The sequence below is a fragment of the Ipomoea nil genome, unplaced genomic scaffold, assembly GCF_001879475.1.
Source record: "Ipomoea nil cultivar Tokyo-kokei standard unplaced genomic scaffold, Asagao_1.1 scaffold1378, whole genome shotgun sequence".
Lineage (NCBI taxonomy): Eukaryota > Viridiplantae > Streptophyta > Magnoliopsida > Solanales > Convolvulaceae > Ipomoea > Ipomoea nil.
Window position 1 is genome coordinate 60,646 of NW_017617806.1, and position 20,722 is coordinate 81,367.

At 41.0% G+C, this 20,722-nt stretch overlaps 1 protein-coding gene and 1 long non-coding RNA gene across 3 annotated transcripts; both read right to left on the bottom strand.

Annotated features, from left to right (window-relative positions):
- Positions 1-287: 287 nt before the first annotated feature.
- On the bottom strand, positions 288-13,316 carry LOC109186043 ((R)-specific enoyl-CoA hydratase-like). Its single transcript, XM_019335958.1, has 4 exons — positions 13,246-13,316; positions 13,042-13,157; positions 12,842-12,943; positions 288-330 (listed from the first exon to the last, which is right to left on the bottom strand). The coding sequence occupies exons 1-4, from the start codon at positions 13,288-13,290 to the stop codon at positions 288-290; spliced, it is 306 nt and encodes a 101-aa protein (XP_019191503.1). The 5' UTR covers positions 13,291-13,316.
- Positions 13,317-13,334: 18 nt separating this feature from the next.
- On the bottom strand, positions 13,335-18,165 carry LOC109186049. Of its 2 annotated transcripts, XR_002055074.1 has the most exons (4): positions 18,047-18,165; positions 16,057-16,133; positions 13,585-13,633; positions 13,335-13,388 (listed from the first exon to the last, which is right to left on the bottom strand). It is a non-coding gene; the product is annotated as an uncharacterized LOC109186049 (long non-coding RNA). The 2 variants fall into 2 exon arrangements; XR_002055073.1 differs by having other exon boundaries at positions 13,341-13,633.
- Positions 18,166-20,722: the final 2,557 nt, after the last annotated feature.

Here is a 20,722-nt window from a genome sequence, read left to right on the forward strand (position 1 = left end):
AGACATTGAGTACACTCTTGGCATTCCAAGAGGAGAAAATGATGTTGTTGAGGCCCCAAAATATGATGAACAGGGGACACCGGAGTACATGGCTCTCTTGCAAAGCTGGAGGCAAAGGTGGAATATTAAACTTGGTTCCCCAATCACTACCAAGATGGGGGATGTCATAGTTCAAAGGGGAGATTATGGAGATGAATTTAAGAGGGACTTCATGGTCTTAACTGTTTCATGCATGATGCGGGGATTTCAGACACGCTACTACAACAACAGAATCCTCAACTCCTTGATTAATGTTGATGAGATAAAGGAATACAACTGGTGTAGCTACACCTACAACTCTCTGATCAAATCCATTGAGAAGTACAAGAAGAAAAGTAGTAGCTTCTTTACTGGATCAATGACATTCATATTGGTAAGTTCTAGTTCCACTTATGAATCTTATGATATTCAGATTGTGAATTATATGTGTCAGATTATGAATTTTCCTCTATATGATTATGAATTTTCCTCTATGTGATTAAGAATTTTCCTCTATATGATTATGAATTTTCCTTTATGTATTATGAATTTTCCTCTATGTGATTATGAATTTAAAGTATGTACTTATGAATTTTATGCTATTTAGATTTTATGAGAATTATGTGTCAGATTATGAATTTTCCTTTATCAGTATATGAATTTTCCTTTTTGTGATTATGAATTTTCCTCTATGTGATTATGAATTTACAGTATGTACTTATGAATTTTATGCTATTTAGATTTTATGAGAATTATATGTGTCAAATTATGAATTTTTCTTTATTTGATTATGAATGTTCCTTTATGTGATTATGAATTTTCCTTGTTGTCATTATGAATGTTCTTTTAATGTTATGTAATAATGAATCTCATAATAAAAAGTTCATAATTGCATAACATAAAATCCATAATATGGTAGTTGAATATAGTGTTCATATTATGAATATAGTGTTCATATGGATTATGAATTTTCTATTATGGTATTATGAATTTTCTGTAATCTAATTATGAATTTTGTGTTAGGATATTATGAATTTATAGTTATAGAATTATGATTATAACTTTTTTGTTTTACCTTTTTCTTGAACATTGTAGCTATTCTACTTTGATCGGGTCTAATTCAAATGGATGAGGGTTCAAAGAACATATCCAAGTATTACTGCATTGACAAAAAAACTTGCAAGACAGAGAGTTTCTGCTGAAAAAAGGTCAGGCGGATATGGTAAAGGGAAAGTTATCCCACGTATTGCAAAGCCTGCTGCTGACTGTGCCACTCATGGTATTGCTTCTACTTCAGACCAACCTGCTGCTCCTGATGCTCATCATACGGTCCCAACCATCTCTGTGCCGCCATCCAGTGTTGACAGGGTCACACAAGTTCTACAGCGCCTTGCTGTTGATGTGTTGGAATTTGGAGAGGCAATGACTGAAGTTGGTGACAGGATAATAGGGCTGGCACCCGACCCGGATCACAAATGGGCATTGACTCAGCATCACATGGGAACCCAACGGGCAGAACTCCAACGGTCAGGAATTCCAACAGGTGCCACTTTACTACCATTGAAGCCAGCATTGAAATCCCCATTGATGAGAGAGAGTTAAAGGCTAGGCTCCCCATTTATATCCCATGTTGTTACCGTTAAGACTCTAAGTATAAATGGGGCTCCACTCAGCTAGCAATGGACACACTGTACTTTCCATACTGAAACCTAGCAATGGACACACTGTACTTTCCATACTGAAACTAAGGCAATACAACTATTGTCACTTTCTTATTCGTTACTTTATAATATATTTCCGGTAACATATTTACCGTCATTGGTGCTTTCATTGAGAGCCTGAGTCCAACACTCAAGCAGGCGACGACACAGACAACTCTTTTTCTCTTTCAACAGCAAGCTTGAAAGAATGGCGTCCCGCAGCTCCCACGGTTCTCGCAACGTGAACAATGGCAACGCCTCAGGTGACCTCCGTGACCGACTCACCAACAATCGCGGAGGGGACCTCCGAGAACATCTCAACAATGGGAGGCCCGGGGACCTTCGAGATCAACTCAACAATGGAGGAGACCTTCGAGACCAACTCAACAATGGAGGAGACCTTCGAGAACAACCCCACAATGGGGGGGGGGGGGCGAACCAAGTCATGAGCTTCCAGGCAACCATTCAGCAAGCAGTGACGGCGGCACTAAACCAAGTGCCCCGCCGCGGCCTCAGGAAATAAAGGTAGAATCCCCACGGAGAGTGGATGCCCAGGATGCAACCCGTGCCGCGAGGGACGCAGGGCGTCACACTAGGACTAGGGGCCCGGGAGAGGGCACCCAAAGAAGTGGACCGGCCCGACGGCAACCTAGGCCCTCCCGCTCTGCCTTAGAACGGTTGGGACACGGGGCGCCTGCTCGGCAAAGGCCGGAATCGCGTGCCGAGGGGTCTTCCGTTAGAGGCCCTCGCCGACACGAGGAAAGAGAAGTTGAAAGATCGCCCACAGAAAGGATGGGCGAGTCTCGTGGGCCGGCCCCGCGCCGGCACGATGACGAGTCGGCCCCGCGTCGACACTTGGATGAGCGACGCTTCGATGAACCAGCCCCGCGTCGGCACTCGGCGGAGCGACGCGTCGGCACTCAGCGGGCGAACGACGCGTTGGTGAGCGAGTTCCACACCGACACCTAGAGGGACGAAACGTCGAGGAACCAGCTCTGCGTCGACACTCAGATGGACGGCGTGCCGATGAACTAGCCCCACACATGGAGGAGCGGCATCCAGCCCCGCGCCGGCACCCTGACGAGTCGGCCCTAGTCGAAAGGCTGCAAAGAAGGATCGAGGAGCTAGCAAGAAGGATGGAGGCACGGGAGCAGTCGCCGGAACCCGAGGTACGAATGGCAGCACCATTCTCCCCAAGTATCATGGACGTACCTCTGCCAAGGGACTTCAGGTTACCCGCCATCAAGGCGTACACGGGAGCCACGGACCCACGTGTCCACATGACTAGGTACAAGGCCGCTATGGTAATGATTGGGGCAGGGGACGCCATCATGTGCCGAGCATTTTTGTCCACCCTGGATGGAACGGCCCAAGATTGGTTCAACACCATCCCGGACGGGTCGATCCAAAACTTTGGAGAGTTGTCCAAAAGTTTCCTAACGTACTTCTCGGGTAGCATACAACGTAAGAAACCGTTCTCTCACCTCTGTGTGGTAAAGCAAGATAGAGGCGAGAGCCTCAAAGACTTCCTGATCAAGTGGAAAAAGGAAGTCAATAATGTCTACGACTTTGACTCCAAGGCGGCGATCCTGATATTCATCCACGCCTTGAGATCGGGGTATTTTCACAAGCAGCTGAACGCCCACCACCCCCGTTCTTACGAAGATTTGATGAGGACGGCTAGTCGCTATGCCGAGGCAGAGGACGTCGACAGGAAAAAGAAAGATGAGGAGGACAGCAGGAAAAACGGGAAACCTGGGAAAGCTGGTCCGTCCAGCCAAGCACCGCTTTCGAACCTCCCGGCCGTAGGGAAAGGCCGGGACCTTGAACGGCCTCGCCTGGTTCCCCTGCGTAACCTAACTCCCCTTACCCATCCCGTCAGCGTCATCCTAAAACAGGCTGAGGAGATGAGAATAGTCGAGTTCCCACCAGAGTGCATGAAGGTCTCCCCAAAAGGAGACCAAGCAAAGTACTGCAGGTTCCATAGGCAACCCGGGCACGACACGGATGAATGTAACGTACTGAAGAGACAAGTAGAAGAACTCATCCAGCAGGGCTACTTCCGGCATTTCGTCAAGCGATCCAAGCAGCAGCAACAGCCGCAGCGCGATCCATAAAAAAATCCACCAAAAAATGTCTGGAGGAAGGAGGATGGCGCCGAGCCGTCCACCTCGAACGCCAAGAAAAGAGAACATGACCAAATATCTGAGCAGGATGATAGCGAGAAGGAAACCGAGGTGGCGCCAAGGCGACAAAAGAAACACACCATACACTTTATCTATGGTGGACCTGCGGGGGGCGACACACCCATAGAGAGGAAGAAGTGGAGCAGACAGCTGTACGTGGGAGAAGTGGTAAGTCTTCCCAAAGGAAAGAAGCAGAGGCGGGAGGCCATCACTTTCTCTGACGAGGACCTCCCCGAGGGCCCCTTACCCCATCGCGATGCACTTGTGATCAAGATGGATATCAATGACACGATCGTACATCGCATCTTGGTCGACACGGGAAGCTCGGTTAATGTGATGTACTATGACGCTTTCACCAAGTTAGGGCTACCTAGAAGCCAGCTCAAAGAGGTACGAACTCCACTCTCTGGGTTTACTGGGGATTCGGTGGAAACAGAAGGGTCGGTGACCCTGCCCGTGGAAATAGGCACGAGCCCCAACATTCGCAAGCTGGACATAGAGTTCATCGTGGTAAGACTCACCTGCGCGTACAACATCATACTCGGGAGGCCGGCACTGGAGGACCTCAAGGCCATAGTATCGGGGGAACACTTGTGTATGAAGTTCCCCACTCCGAATGGAATAGGAGTCGTCAGAGGTGATCGACGGGCAGCCCGCAGTTGCTACGTGAAGGCATGCAAGAAGATTGGCAGTAAGGACCTACAGGTCCACACGATCGCGGAGAAAATTTTCAAAGAAGAAGAGGCCTGGCCCCGCGCCGAGCCCGTGTCAGAGACGGAAGATATAGTTCTGGATCCCTCCAGACCAGACCGAGTGGTGACGATCAGCACAGGCTTAAGCCCAGAGCTAAGGGCCCAGATAGTGGATGTAATCCGCCGTTCTCACACGGTGTTCGCATGGGGGCCAGAGGACATGCCGGGCATAGATCGAAGGATCATAACCCACAAGCTCGCAGTCGATCCCAGCGAAAAACCAGTGCATCAGCGAAAAAGGTATATGTCGGCAGAACGAAGAGAGTTCGTGAAAAAGGAGGTGACTGCATTACTCAACGTAGGGCACATCAAGGAGATTTACTACCCACAGTGGCTGAGCAACGTAGTCTTGGTTCCCAAAGGATCAACATGGAGGATGTGCGTGGACTACACGGACCTCAATAGGGCATGCCTCATGGACCGCTTTCTACTACCCAATATAGATCAATTGGTGGATGAGACGGCAGGATGTGAACTCATGAGCTTCATGGACGCCTTCCGTGGGTACCATCAGATATCCACGCATGAGGAGGACGCAGAGAAAACCGCTTTCACCACTCCCGAGGGGATATTCTGCTACGTGGTCATGCCATTCGGACTGAAGAATGCCGGGGCCACATACACCCGTATGGTGGCAAAGCTGTTCAAGACAGTACTGGGACGAAACATGGAAGCATACGTGGACGACATGATCGTCAAAAGTCGTAAGGCCACCTCCCACGTCGAGGATCTCAATGAGGTATTTTCCATTATGAAGAAATTTAATTTGCGCTTGAACCCAAAAAAATGCACCTTCGCCGTTGATGGGGGCAAATTTTTGGGCTTCATGGTCACTAGGAACGGCATTGAGCCGAATCCAGAAAATGTAAGGACTATCCTTGACATGGAGCCTCCGCGGTCCATAAAGGAAGTCCAGAGACTCAACGGGCGTCTGGCGGCTTTAGGCCGTTTTCTATCTAAATCGGCTGAACGTTCCCTCCCCTTCTTCCAAATCTTGAAAAAGAGCAAAGGGTTTGAGTGGACGCCAGACCGTCAAAAGGCCTTCGAAGAGTTGAAAAAATACTTGTTGTCCCCACCCTTGCTTGCAAAGCCAGAGGCAGGTGAAACCCTAATCCTGTACTTGGGCGTGTCACAGGGTGCGATCAACTCCGTGCTGGTCAAAGAAGAAGGAGGGACTCAGCGTCTCATCTACTACGTAAGCAAAGCCCTACACGACGTGGAGCTCCAGTACAGTGTGTTTGAGAAAATAGTATTTGCCATAGTCACTTCATCAAAAAGGTTGGCTCACTACTTCCAAGCTCACCCCATCCACGTACTCTCACATCAGCCGTTGGGGAGCTTCCTACGGAATACTAACAGCTCTGCCAGGATGGCACGATGGGTTATTCACCTCAGTCAGTTTGACATAGATTTCAAACCAAGGCCCGCCATCAAAGGCCAAGCTCTCGCAGACTTTATAGTGGAGTGCACAGCTCGAGAAGTGACGGACCAGGTAGAAACTGAAGATGGAGGGTGGTGGACCTTGTCCACAGACGGCTCTTCAAACAGCAAAGGTTGCGGCGGTGGCGTAGTGCTCGTCACTCTGGAGGGACTCCGCGCCTACTATGCCATCCGATTCCACTTCAAATTATCTAACAATGAGGCAGAGTACGAGGCCCTCCTCAATGGACTGTGATTGGCGGCGGGACTACGAGCTGAGAAGGTCCGAATTCGATGCGATTCCAAGCTGGTGGTAAACCAGGTGTCTGGGGAGTATGAAGCTAACGAAGGAAGCATGCTGAAATACAGAGACGCGGTGTTGAGAACCCTGCGCGAGTTTGAGGGATATGAGATACACCAGGTGCCTAGAGAGCAGAACGCCGACGCCGACATGCTCTCAAAGCTAAGTACCGGAGTCCCCAGCCACATTAGGAAGATCGCTCGACTAGAAGACCTCGAGACCTCAAGTATCGACGTTTCGTGGGTCTTCCCTGTGCAGATTAGGGAGCCATGTTGGATTGATCATATCAAACGATACAAGGCAGACGGCACCCTACCGCAAGACGAGGCAGACGCAAAGGTAACGAAGTTATGGGCACCCAGCTACGTTGTCTCGGGCGATAAACTGTACAAACGCTCCTACAACAGCACGTTACTGAGGTGTCTATATCCAGACGAAGCGAAGTTGGTGATAAAAGAAGTCCACGAGGGGGTATGCTCCGCGCACCAAGGGGCGTACACCATCGCACGCCGCATCATGTTACAAGGGTATTTTTGGCCCAAAATGCTAAGGGACTGCGCCGAGTATACAAAGCGATGTCCCAAGTGCCAAGAATTCCAAGCACTGCCGGGTCGACCTGCGACGAACTACACCCCGGTAAGCACCGCGATTCCTTTTTCGAGATGGGGATTTGACCTGGTAGGAGCCCTTCCCACGGGGACTGGAAGCAGGAAGTACATCATTGTGGCCATCGACTATTTCACGAAATGGGTGGAGGCCGAGCCCCTGGCAAGCATCACCGCAGCAAGGTGCAAAAGGTTTGTCGAGAAAAACATCCTGTATCGTTTCAGTATCCCTCTCCAGGTAATCACAGACAATGGCCGTCAGTTCGAGGCACGAGAATTTTCAGAATTCTTAGCAGGATGGGGCGTTAAGCATAGCCGGGTGGCGGTATCTTATCCTCAAGCGAATGGGCAAGTGGAGAATGCGAATAGAACCATCCTCGACGGCCTCAAGAAAAAGCTAGAAGTGGTTGGCGGAGCCTGGGTGGAGGAACTCGACGGCATCCTCTGGGCCTATCGCACGACACCAAGAAGGGCCACCGGAGAAACCCCGTTCGCACTCGCCTATGGATTTGAAGCTCGGGCCCCGGTGGAAGTAATCATACCTAGTAGGAGGGTGGAGGAATTCGAGTCAGAACAAAATGAACTCCACCAGAGGGTGGATCTGAACTTCTTGGATGAAAAGAGAGAGGCGGCATTCTGCAAGATGGAGAACTACGGTCGTCAACTAAAGTCCTACCACGACGCAAAAGTCCGACCCCGGTACTTCTAAGTCGGCGACCTTGTGCTGCGAAAAAGGGAAGCCAGCCAACCCCTTGAAGGGGGAAAATTCGCAAAAAAGTGGGAGGGGCCTTACGTCGTGGAGGAAGTCGTTCGCCCAGGGACATACAAGTTAAAAACTACAGGGGGAAGAATGATCGATCGGGTATGGAACTGGGAACATTTGATCAAGTACTTTCCTTAAAAATCCTGTAATAGTAATCATTAGAACTGGTGCATGGCAATCACGGTCCGTCCGCTCTACATGCTAAAAGTTCTGGGAAATAATATCTTACTTTCATGGTCCGTCCATGTTACTTAATAGAACAAGATCGTTATCATCTTTTACAAAATTTTTTGAAATAATATCTCGTGCTCGTGGTCCGCCCATGTTAAAAAAAACAAAAATGGCTGAGGCCGCGCCTCAGCCAAGGCCGAGGCACACGCACTACTACAGAAATCCCTTACAACGTCGGGGATATAACGTCGGTTAAATGAAAAACCGACGTTATATATTTTTCTAAATTTAAAATTTTTTTTAAAAGACTTACAGCGTCGGTTTTGTCCAAAAACCGACGTTTTAAGTCCATAAAATTAAAAAAAATAAAATTTACGAAATATATGACGTCGGTTGTTCATTTAACCGATGTCGTAACATATTAATTTAAAAAATAAAAAAATAAATATACTATACGACTTCGGTTAGTAAACTAACCGACGCCGTATAGTTATTCGTTTTTTTACTTTTTATTTTTTATGTGAGGTACGACGTTGGTTATTAAAAATAGTCGACGCCGTAACCATTTTGTATTAAAATAAATAAATAAATATTGCATATCATATTGAAATTACAACGCAGCTCACACTTCAGATCAGATCAAACAAAAAAATTAAACCTACCGCCGCTCTACCTCCTCTCCACGCCACACCTCCATCCTCGTCTCCACGCCACACCGCCGCTCCACCACCGTCGCGTCTTTGCCACATCGTCTCCTTCTGCTCGTCGCACAGCCGCTCCACCGTCGTCGCCACAGCTGATCCACCTTCGTCGCCACAGCCGCTCCACCTTTTCCTTCTTCTCGCCGCCACCGCCGTCGCCAGCTGCCTCACCCCTCACCGCACCGTCGTGTCGCCCCAACAGCCCTCGCTGGACGCTTTCGGACATCGCCGCGCCACCATGCTTTGGTATGGAGATGAAATTTCTACTTGATATTGAATACACAGGTATTTAGCTTTTCCTCTTATCTTTGGGAAATTTAGGGTTCCTTAATAGTATGAAGGTACACATCCTCTTATGGAGAAAGACGTATTAGGGTACACACAGCAGCAGCACCTGTGGTTGCAGAATTAGGAGAAATGTATCGCCTTGCTGATGCTGGTGCAATTGTATCTTTGTTCTCTAGGCTAGGTATAAAAAAAATCACTTTTCTTTCATTGCATTCCGTTCCTCTTTGATTTTGAATGTAGGTTAAAGAGGAATGGAAAATGCTGATTTGGTTTGTCTTTCTTTAATCTAGATTTTTCTCTAGATAATCTTCCATTCTACTTCCTACGAAGGAAGGTAATTCCATATTTTAAAACATTTTGGTACCAACAACCAAACAACTTTATAATCTTTAAACATTTTCTGTTTTATTTGACTGGCTCCATATCATGGATTTTATTTTATTCCCCCCTGCTTTGTGTTCTACCCCACAACAAATAAAAAAGAAAAAAGAGAAAATAGCTCTGCCAAAGTTGACATGCTACCTTAGCTTTATTTTGCACTTAATTTTGTAAAATTTCCTCTGATGTGGCTATTTTTTGTCTCCTTGAGAATCAGGTTTGTCTACATGAGCAAGATAATGAAGTGTCAAGAAAATTGATGGGCTTGCTTAGAAAGTTTAGACAAAGTGACCCATCGTATTATCAATTATGTCACCTTGTGAGGCAAGATGAACAGCCGAGAGAAGGATTCTTCCTTCTAAGAAATCTAGTTGAGGACCAGGTTGGTGGTACAAATGGTTATATGGATTGGATTGTGCAATTACACCGGCAAATCCAGCAAAATGCGTAACATACAGGTAATGGCCTAATAAAATTTGTTAGAGTCAATGATGTGAATTAACTTGCTGGCAATTTGTGTATCTCCTTAAAATGAGCCATTTGTTTATTCTTTTATCAAAATTTACAATGAATCACATGTTTTTGATTTTATGTTCGTCTTTGTTGATTATAATTTTGGGTAGGGAAAGGGGTCAGAGTGTCTTTTGAATTATGATTGTCTTCTCTTTTGTTAAAAGGCTAGAAAGGTTTCTTATTCATACTCCTAACTTCAGATTACAGATCAATATATAGGCATACAAGAGTATTTGGAAGAGACATAATAAATAAAGGAAGCTACTCCTCTCCCCAAGGCTTTAATTACTAGAGTAAACAAATTCCATTCTGTTACTAATGTTGAGTTCAATGCTTACTTCCTTATTTATCCCCTTGATTACTCACTTTTTACTTGCTGCATATGCCATTAAGAATGTGAATTTCCTGATGATTTTTCTTATATTTCCATTATTTCACTGTTTGGCCCTATTCATTTCATTGTGGAATAGACGCATGTTATAGGGGGAGTCATTATGTGCTGAAAGAGATAGCGTGTTAAGGAATGGTGTTGATTGATATTGATCCCCTTGATGTTTTATGAATGATGTTTATTATAGGGGTAGTCATTGATTACTCATTTTTTTTTCCAACTTTGTAGCATTTAAAGAGATAAGGAGGTTTGTCCTACAATCAATATGAGATTGATGAAGTTAGAGATGTGTGATCTTTTACCATATTCGAGGACCAGACGCTTTTGAAAATCATACCGGCGAATTTTTTAGAATATCGGTGACCATTTTATAACGGGCTAAAAATTTTGTGGAACTCTTTTACTTGGGTAAAAATGTTCATAGCTCAACTTTGGTGCAAATATGAGTTCGTTTATTACCATTTTAGAGGACCGAAATCTCCTGAAAACCCTATCGGCAAGTTTGTCAAAATATTGATGACCTTTTCTGAACGAGCTCAAAACTTGTGGAAGTGTTCTGCTTTTGTAAATGGCTGTTAGCCGTTATCTGATTATGTTAATTAGAGGGTATAACTAGTTGGTAAAATTGACCGATTTGTAAAAATGTGTTTGATAAATTAGTTGTTAGCTGATAGTTGTTTGGTATATTTTTTTCTTAAAAAACTAATTAAAAAAGTTGTTTTGAACAATTTTTTGAATTTTAGCATTTTAGAGTTACAAAAATTAATTAACCAAACACTTATATTGATTTTTTAACCAAGTCAAACAATTAATAATGATCAAATAAGTCAAAATTAATTGATATACTAACTATTTTATCAAACAGTGCCAGTAATTTTTTATTTTTTTTTAATGCTACTGACTCTATTACAATGTAGTATATGTTCATAACTACTTTGTGAACCTATTGAAGCACGGCTCGAGCCCACAACCTCCCATATGGGAGTGCAACCTTATGCCATTAGACCATAATGTCTTGGCATGTAATGAATCTTTGAATTGTAGAAAATAAAGATAATATAACTAATGAAATTATATCTCTTTATAATAAATAGTGAATAGAATATTTCGTTGCTAAAGTTTATACAAACAAAATGTATAGTTATTTAAGGGAAGAAAATGTATACCAGGACTATGTGGTCTAATGGTATCCGAGTTGGACTTCCATTTGGAAGGTTGTGAGTTCAAGCCTCAGTGGAGGCGTTATTGGTTCTTTGTGTTTCAGTAGGTTCTTTGTGTTTTAGTAGGTTGAGAAAGTATATGAACAGATATTACAATGTAATAGGGCAGTAACATTCAAAAAAAAAAAAAGGGAAGAAAATAAGAAAAATCATAAAAAAATTCTGAACCAAAATAATATGAACCATTCATTTTAACAAACATGGTCATCTTGTAAAAATCATTCATTACAAGTGATGAAACATTATTCACGTTGAGAAAGTTGTTGGATGACTTTTTTCAACAGAAACAAAAAGACAATGCAAAAGCGGAACTTTTTTAAATTCGAATATAAAAAAGTTTGAAGAGACAATGAAGAACAGTTATAATATAGAAAGACGAATTGAAGGTATCACTTTTTTCCGTCTAGGTCGCAGCTCTCCATTAAAACCAAGGAGATATAGTTGAACACCAAAGCATTTTCGGGGCGGCTAGAAACTATGCCGGAAGCTTGGAACGGGTGCTTGCAGGCATGGAAGGTGATCTGCAAGAGCGTGGAGTTGATTTGCTGGATGGCGTGCTCTCTCAACGCCTGCGCTTTGTTCAATTCCGCCTGCGCGTGCTGTCTGATCCTCTTGGTGTTCGCGAACTCTTGCTTCGCTAACTCGATCTGCTTCTTCGCCTGCTGTCTCGCCTCCTTCGCGTACGCTTTCTCCTCCATCCCCGCCCTCAGCTGTTCCCGCGCCTCCTCCTTCATCGCCCTGAAGCTCTATTTCTCGTTCTCCGCCGCCTCGCCATTGTTGCTCCTCTCAGTGTAGTTCGAGGAGCCGATGGAGAGCTGCAGCTGAGTGCAATGGTCGGCGTCGTCTATCTTCGACGATACCGAGACATCGAGGTGGCTCGACGACGAGGTTGTCGTCAGGAGTTGAAGCTCTAGGTTGTGATGATGATGAGGATTTGCATTAATGGCGGCACTGACGACGTTATAAATTCTGGTTCAGATTTATGCACCGAGTAAGGAAAAGACGATTTTATCCCTCGAATTGACACCCACTTAACCAGCACTTAATGGAAGGACCTCAATTGGAAAAAATTTAATAGTGGGATGATTAAATTGTCCAAATTAAAAAACGGAGACTAAATGTGAAAAATCAACATAATCGGTGGACCATTGCTGGAATTAACTCTTAACTTAAACATCCTCCGGTTCTTCATAGTTTTGAGTTGTTGACGGTAGAATTAGCAATAAAGTCAATTTATTTTGTTTGTCAAAATTCAGTCCATAATTCTAATTTCTACTTTGCTCAACAAAAACTGGTTACTGGAAAAGCATGCATTTCAACCATTAAACGGGGAAGAACTTTGTGTTGTTCTGCGGGCAACAATCGAGTACACCAAAATCATGCATTTTGACCATTAAACAAGAAATAATTTTTTGTTCTTCAGCTCGACAGTCACTGTCGAGCTAGTTCTTTGTTCAGACTCCGCAGGATCGCTGTGGCCTCGCCATCAATAACAAGCGCGCCATCACGTTTGAAGCATTTGGTGAAAAATTTGACCCTGACAATCAAAACGAATTGAAGAGCTTGGAGAAGAAGGAACATGGAATCTAGATGAAAATACATGAAATCAGGGGGGATTCAGCCAGGGCAACCTACACATGTTTTGCTTTCAGAACCTTGATATTTGTTGCACATATTTCACCAACTATCTCCTCTCCAATGTACACTGGCAACTTGAACTGCAACATTTGCGAAACATATACAGCTCCCGGCTACAAGTATTTCCAAACACCAAAAGAGAAATGAGGCTTAAACAAAATGACTTGATAAAAGTATAAAAAATTGATGAGTCGGACTTACAAAATTTGAAGCGATGGTTCTTGGGAATAAGGAAGCGACCAACATTCCAGGAACAAGCCTGTCACTGAATCCAGCAAAACGCACGTCAACAACAACTTGTTGAAATTAGGCAAAGAAGCAGACATCCACTCGCACCTATACAACTGAAAATCTCACAAACAATTCATCAAACACCTTACCGGCATTGCAGAAAGCAATATCCACTCACCACCCGCAAACTAGATGGCCAAACAGATTCAAGTGAGCTCGTGCACCATCCAAAGGTGTCGATTCCAGTATATATACGTAGAGATACACGCATAGCAGATACAAATCAAATGAAAGACGAGAAACACGTACATGTGGCTGTGGAGTGAGATGAGACTTGAAAGCCCGCTATGGCGCTATGCTAAATTAAATTTAAAAATGCATTACTTTTTTTTTTAAAGAAATAAAAATGAGGAATATGGGTTAAATATTAAGGATAGTGGGCAGCTGGGCTTAGCCGTCAGAGAAATAGATTTTTTTTTTAATGACTATATAAGCTAGGCAGCAATTATATCGTGGGCCATGGCCTACAAAGCTTTGTGGATCATGGTCCAAAAACAGTGCCGTTTCTTTAAATAAAGAAACGGTTGTTGTTACAGTTTAACGAAACTCGTATTTTTGGTGTGTTAATTACAAAATGAAACTACATTGTATCTAAAATGAAATTGTCTCACATATTGTTTTTATATTATCAAATTAAACTATAATTGAATTGAAATGAAACTGTAGGCGTGTTGAAATGAAACTACAATATATATAAAATGAAATTGAATAACATTTCACATTTTTGAGTGTATATTGTGTAACAATTAACAAAGCTGTAGTTATATCGAAATTATCATGTAGTTGTGTTTTAATGAAACTATGGTGTATGGTGTATATAAAATAAAATTAAATAAAATTTTCACATATTTGGGTGTTATAATTATCGAATTATATTAGTGGAGGGTTGCTGCTACATTACCCCTAGATGATGCTTTAATATTGAGCTGCGGGTTGCTTGTTTTATACTGGGTGGATTTGCAGCTTGGGGCTGTATGGAATTGTGAAGAAATATGGGAATTTTGGCATTCCAAAATTTGATAGGTTTTGGAGTTGTTCTTGGGTCAATATTATGGCACAGGCTAGAGTGGATTTAATTGAATATTAAATTAGACTAAGTGTAACACTTCTGGTTTAGCACCTAGACCCTTGGTTTCCTTGTTCCTGGTTCTACTTGGTTGCACAACGCCCACTTTATTCCACCTAGACCCTTGGTTTCCATGTTCCTAGTTCTATTTGGTTCCACATCGTTGCACCTAGACCCCACCGTGTAGCACCTAGACCCTTGGTTTCCCTATTCCTGGTTCTACTTGGTTCCACATTGTTCCATCTAGACCCTGGTTCCCCAAGTCCTTCCTGGACCCTTTTTTCAACAAATTATTCCGACCCATGCATGTGATGGGAATCGATCCTGAGACCTTCCATTTAAAGGTCCAACCCGGGTGCCATCAGACCACAAGGGGATGGCGGGTTCAGGGTTTAGGGTTTAATTAAGAGTTAAGTAAATAACACAATATATTTATGCCCTTATATATCATTTTACATGTAATCAGCTAAAGAGTAAACAACTAATTTATCAAACACATTTCTATAACCAGCTAATACTATCAGCTAGTCAAACCAACTAACACAATAAGCTATCAGCTAACGGCCAATAGCCAATTGTCAAACACCCAACTAATACAATGAATAAATAAGTAAATAGCATAATTCGTGTGATTTGTTTTCCCTTAATTTTCTGCTCCAATCCCATGAATTCTGCACCATTTATGACATGCAAATCTGATGATTGATTGATTGGTTACTTTCTTTTCATCTTGAATTAGTGCCTTATTAGTCTTGCTCAAACGTTTATCATTTTCTCATATTGTTATCCATAAAAAAAGAAATGTCATTGGTGATAAAACTAGAGCTCATGATGAATGAAAATAAAGTAATTTAATATTTAGACCTTGTTTGGCAATTGGCGTTAGCGGATAGCGGATTGTGTTAGCGGTTTTGACCAGCGGATTGTATCAGCGATTTATAAAAAGATGTTTGGTAAAATTAGTTGTTTCGGATAGTAGTTAACATGTAAGATGACCTATAAGGGTATACATATATTTCATTAAAAAAAAAAAACAACAACAACAACAACAATAATAATAATAATAATAATAAGGGGATCCCTTTGTTTTCTAGCTTTTCCCACATCTGTGGGAAAAGTCGGATTGGAGGATTTGGAGCCTTGAGGCTCCTTATAAAGGAGCCTCAGGCTCCTTAAATTTGCATGCACATCCATTGATAGGCAAGTATTATTGAGGGACAGCATCGTTTTTGTTTTCAGCGGTTTGGAGCAAACCGTTGAATAACCAAAAATCTTCTTTGGCATTTTGACCAAGGTCAAAATGCCAAAGTGGCAAACCACCATTTACCAAACAAGCCCTTAGCCTATATGCTCATTTACTGGAATAGCTACAAGGAAATTCTAAAATCTCATTCCAGACTCAGAATATATGACCTTCTCACCTTCATGATTTTCCATATTTCAGATTTGTCTTATTTTCCACAGCTAGAAAATCAATTACATCTCTTTGTCAACATAAATTTTGAGGTATTAAAGCCCAGAACTACATTGGCATGAATCCACATCATGTTACACCAGGAAAGGTTCAGAAAACAGTAAAATGAACAGGAAGAGTTCTCATTTGCACTTGAAAAGTAAAATGAATGACAGAGATTCAGAACAAGAATTATTATTACCTTCACTCCCCAGTTAACATACTTGAAGTCATTGTTAATATATAGATCTAATGTCATCCAAACTACAACCTTAAATCCTGTAAATTTGAAACATGATTAAAATACAATCACATGAAAGAGACTATAAAAGCAGCAACTCATCTAGAGAAAAATAAAGAAATTCTGCCAAAGAAATTGCAAGCAAACATTTTTTCAAATACACTTGAGAACAATCCTCAACAAACTAGTAAGGCCTCTCAATAATGATCCTATGTGAAGTAAAAGGAAAATATTCTCTCCGATGGCAAAGAAAAATATGTGAAAAGATCTAATCCCACTATCTGAAATATGGAGATTAGAACAAGATAATGTTTGATCTCACTTGAGCTCATTTTGAACACAGCTTATGCCAAGCCTAACCTGGTCAACTAGCTCACCTCTCACTTCATGTACAAACTTCTAATTTCTCACTTTTTAGAGTGTGAAAACATATCTGATAAGCAAAAAGTACAACCAATAGCTCCATAGAATCATATGAACACACTTTACACACTAAGTTAATATCACAAAATATACTAGTAAAGAATCACAACATACTACAATTTATCTTATCTTATTAAAAAAAAAAAACAAACAAACAAACGATACTACGGTCTACTACTACTACTTTATCAATGTGTCCAAATAGTTTCCTTTTTTAATGCTCAATTGTAATTTAGTTGTAACAGTATAAAGTCTGTCTCACACTTCAATTAACACGCATTAGAAAGTCTGACTCTAATTCACCAGTTTCCAAATGTATAAGTTATTAAAACATATATCTCAATAAGAAAAAACAGTTAAAACTGCTTGTCACATTGTAGTAAGCAGTAAAAGTAATCAAAGTCAGTAGAGCAAGAAGAAATTAAGCAAAGCAGTTCACAGCGTTATCAAGCTAAGTGCCAGAATGACTAAATAGATCATATAAGTGTCTAATGAAACTGGCTCAAGTACCAAAGATCATCAATATATCAACACACTATTTGCTTTCCATTTTTCAAGTAAAGACATGTCAGCATTTCACTCTCCTTGTTTTAGGGAAACAAATATGAAACTTATCATTGGTTTACCATGTTTCTAAGTTCTAACACTACAAGTATTCTACAAATGCAGAAATACCAGATGCATATACATTCTTGAGTGTTTGTATGTTGATGAGTACTACCTGTTCCACAAATGCACATGATCACACTTCATACACAATAGCTAAAATGTTCAAATTATGACCATACATTCAAATAATGCTCAGCCCAAGCATTCAGACAAAAGCCTCTGAGCATATAATTCACAACAGACATTCAATTTGTTAAACCCGCTATGATTTATGATGAATGATTGCATAAGTTACTCTATTTCTAGTAAGCTAGCTAAGTTCACCTTCAAACTCTTAAAATAGTGCATTCCTCCAACAAACTTCACTCCAAACACCACACAACAAATCATCTTATGACAAACCTCATTAACAAACCCACATGGCCTGATGTGATGGATGTAAAAACAGAGCAAACCTTAAAATTGAAGTATGCATAAAGATTCACACAAGTCATATAAATTTCAAATACACTCCCAAGTCTACATTGATGACTACATAACAAGGTGAAAACTCCAATTGCATATAACAATGCATAATGGAGAGAATTCTCAAATTCATGGCAATACTAGCCCTCTCCTAACCGCAGCTCGAAAATAAGTGTACTAATACCACTGGATAATAAAGGAAGAAGGCAGTACTGACTACCGGTTACCAAATGCCTAAACACACAAAAACTACTTTTACGGATGCGAAAATATCAAACTTCTTTGAGCACAAAAAACACCTAAACTCTCCAGACACAATTCGAATACGATCACCTGACGTTGTCCAAACCCTAAAATTCAAAGTTTCAAATGCCAACAAAAAAACAAAAAAACAAAAAAAAAAAAAATACGACCACGGATAATACATAAACACGAGACTACAAGGATATCTTACCACGGAGAGAAGAGGGAAATTAACCGGATCTGCGAAAGCACCGATCTGTGAATTGTTCGAAAAGGACGACAAAGTGACAACCACGTATGCATATAAGTTATATATATATATATATATATATATATATATATATATATATATATATATATATATATATATATATATATATATATATATATATATATACGTATATATGGGAGGGAGAGAGAAAGAGAGAGGAGATGGTGCGTATATATGTATCGGTTTCTATAGAGGAATGACGCAGGGAGCACGGAGTGAGGAAGAGAGAAGAGAGAGGAGGAGAGAAGGGAAATGGATAATCGAACCCAAACCCAATGACGCTCAAATCCCTTTTATTAAACCAGGGTTATAAAAAAAAAAATTAGAATCCCCTGAATTCACATGGCTTTCGGTTCATTGTAATTTAGCTGTAGTTAAATTAAAATTCTGTGGATGCTTCAAATACATTATTTGGTTGGAGAGAATTGCAATTCAATGAATTTGAGAAAGGAAAAACATATAAAATGACATTACTACCCTTGGTGTTATTACTATTAGAGTTAATTCCAGCAATGGTCCTCCGACTATTGCGATTTTCTAAAATTGTTCCTTGACTTTTAATTTGGACAAAAAAGACACTTGACTTTCACATTTGTTCCAGCATTGGTCCTTTTGTTATCTATCCGTTAGTTAGGCGTTATGTTATAGGATAAAATGGTCATTTTCTCTAATTTTCTTCTTCCCGATGACATGAGAGGACCAAAATAAACTCCATTGTTTCTCACTTAGCTTCTTCTTCACTGGCCGAATTTTCCTTCGGATGTTTAGAACTTTAGATACAATTGGCTAGCGATGGCGACATACCTTTCTGATGGGCATCCCTCTTCCGCAACATTGTATTCTACATCCTCATTGAACTTCCACCGCAGCAGATAGGTGTGCAGCATGCTCTTCCTCCCAACAAAGCCTCCGCCAGTATCCTTCCGCAATCGCACTACCGCACCAGAGCTCCTGATTCTCCGTCGATGCGTCCTGCGAGGGCTGGGCTGCCTTGGAAGACGTGAGTGTCGGGAACTTATTCCTACTGCCAGTGATCTTCATTACTTTTGCCCAGATTCATCTATGAACCGCCTCTACGTAGAGTTTGCTCATTTAAACTCCAATTTGCATCAAACTCCATTGAAGTTTGATTGTGTGACATTTCTCCATGTCTATTCCACTCAAAGTAATTTGGCACAAAACCAAATTTGCACAAGTGAAATCTCACCATCTCAGCTTCTTCAAATGAGATGTGACGACATCTTTTACATGGACAACGAATTTTAGTTCCATCCATAAAATTCGGCTTACTACATGCAAACTCAATAAATGTTTCCAATCCTTCAATAAAATCTTGATTAAGATCACCACGTTGAGTTCGTCTTTGATACATCCAACTTCTATCCATATTACTCATTTATATATGCCTACATATTTGCACATATATTATCATAGTTTTCAAAGTAATGATTATGCAATATATTTAGTAACAAAGAAGCAATCAAATTAGTCCTTATTATCGATAGAAGTAAGAGAACCAACTCTTAAAGCTAGATAACAGTAAACAATATTTGGCATATAAGGGTGGTGCATGGAAATGTTGATGAATTTAGCTTTAAACAAATTAAAGAATTAAGGGTGAAATATAATTCAGTGTTGATTCAGGATGAAATCTAACTCATGTTTGGACTTGTAACATACCGATCTTAGAGAAATTCTAAGGCATATAGGTGATGCCTTCTTCAGTGATTGAATTGCAGAAGAAATCCAATCATCATTGTAATTTGCAACTTCACTTTCCTACAAATGAAAGTAACTTTTAGTATCACTAATTCCAAAAACTTGCAGCCAATAGTATCACTTTCCTACAATGAATGTACATTGTTTTATAGTAAACAAAATATGATCCACACAACTTGTATGGACCATGGTCCACACAATAATGATTGATAAGCTGCAAGCAAAATGAAATGAATATTCTAATTCTAGCAATTAGAATTACATAGATAATTTCTTTGCTCTACTAGTTTTTATCAAGAGTTATATTGATCATTGCAGAAAGAAACATTGATATTTGATAATCACTCTAATAATATACACAGTTAAGTATATAGAAATGCATCACCTTAAACATTGATATTTGAATATTATGAATACTGATTCCATAATTTATTATTAAACTAATAATTTACACAGTTAATAATTTACTAAAAGGGTAAATGAATAATAACAGTAGTTTAGTTTTGAAGTCCATACTCAGAAATTGCATTTGAAGAAATGAATTTCAAACAGCATTCAGGGAATCAGGGTCATGCTTCCTAAGAGTGCACATTCAAGAGCATACTGCTACGAAATAATGATTTTCATGGTTTAATTGAAACAAGGATAATAAAACAAACCATTTTAGCCTCCCATGTATAATAAGCATTAACACAATAAAACTTTGAAGATGATGGCCATTAAAACTTATGAATATCAACCTGTTTGTTAGAGTGCAATTAGATCCTCTGAATGCTTCACTTCTGCAGAAATCTAAGTGCATGCAAATACAAATTTAAATCTTAGAGCCTCAGTTTCTTCAAAACTATGTATTGGGAGAACTTACCAGGCATGCCTTGAACCCAAAATATACATTAT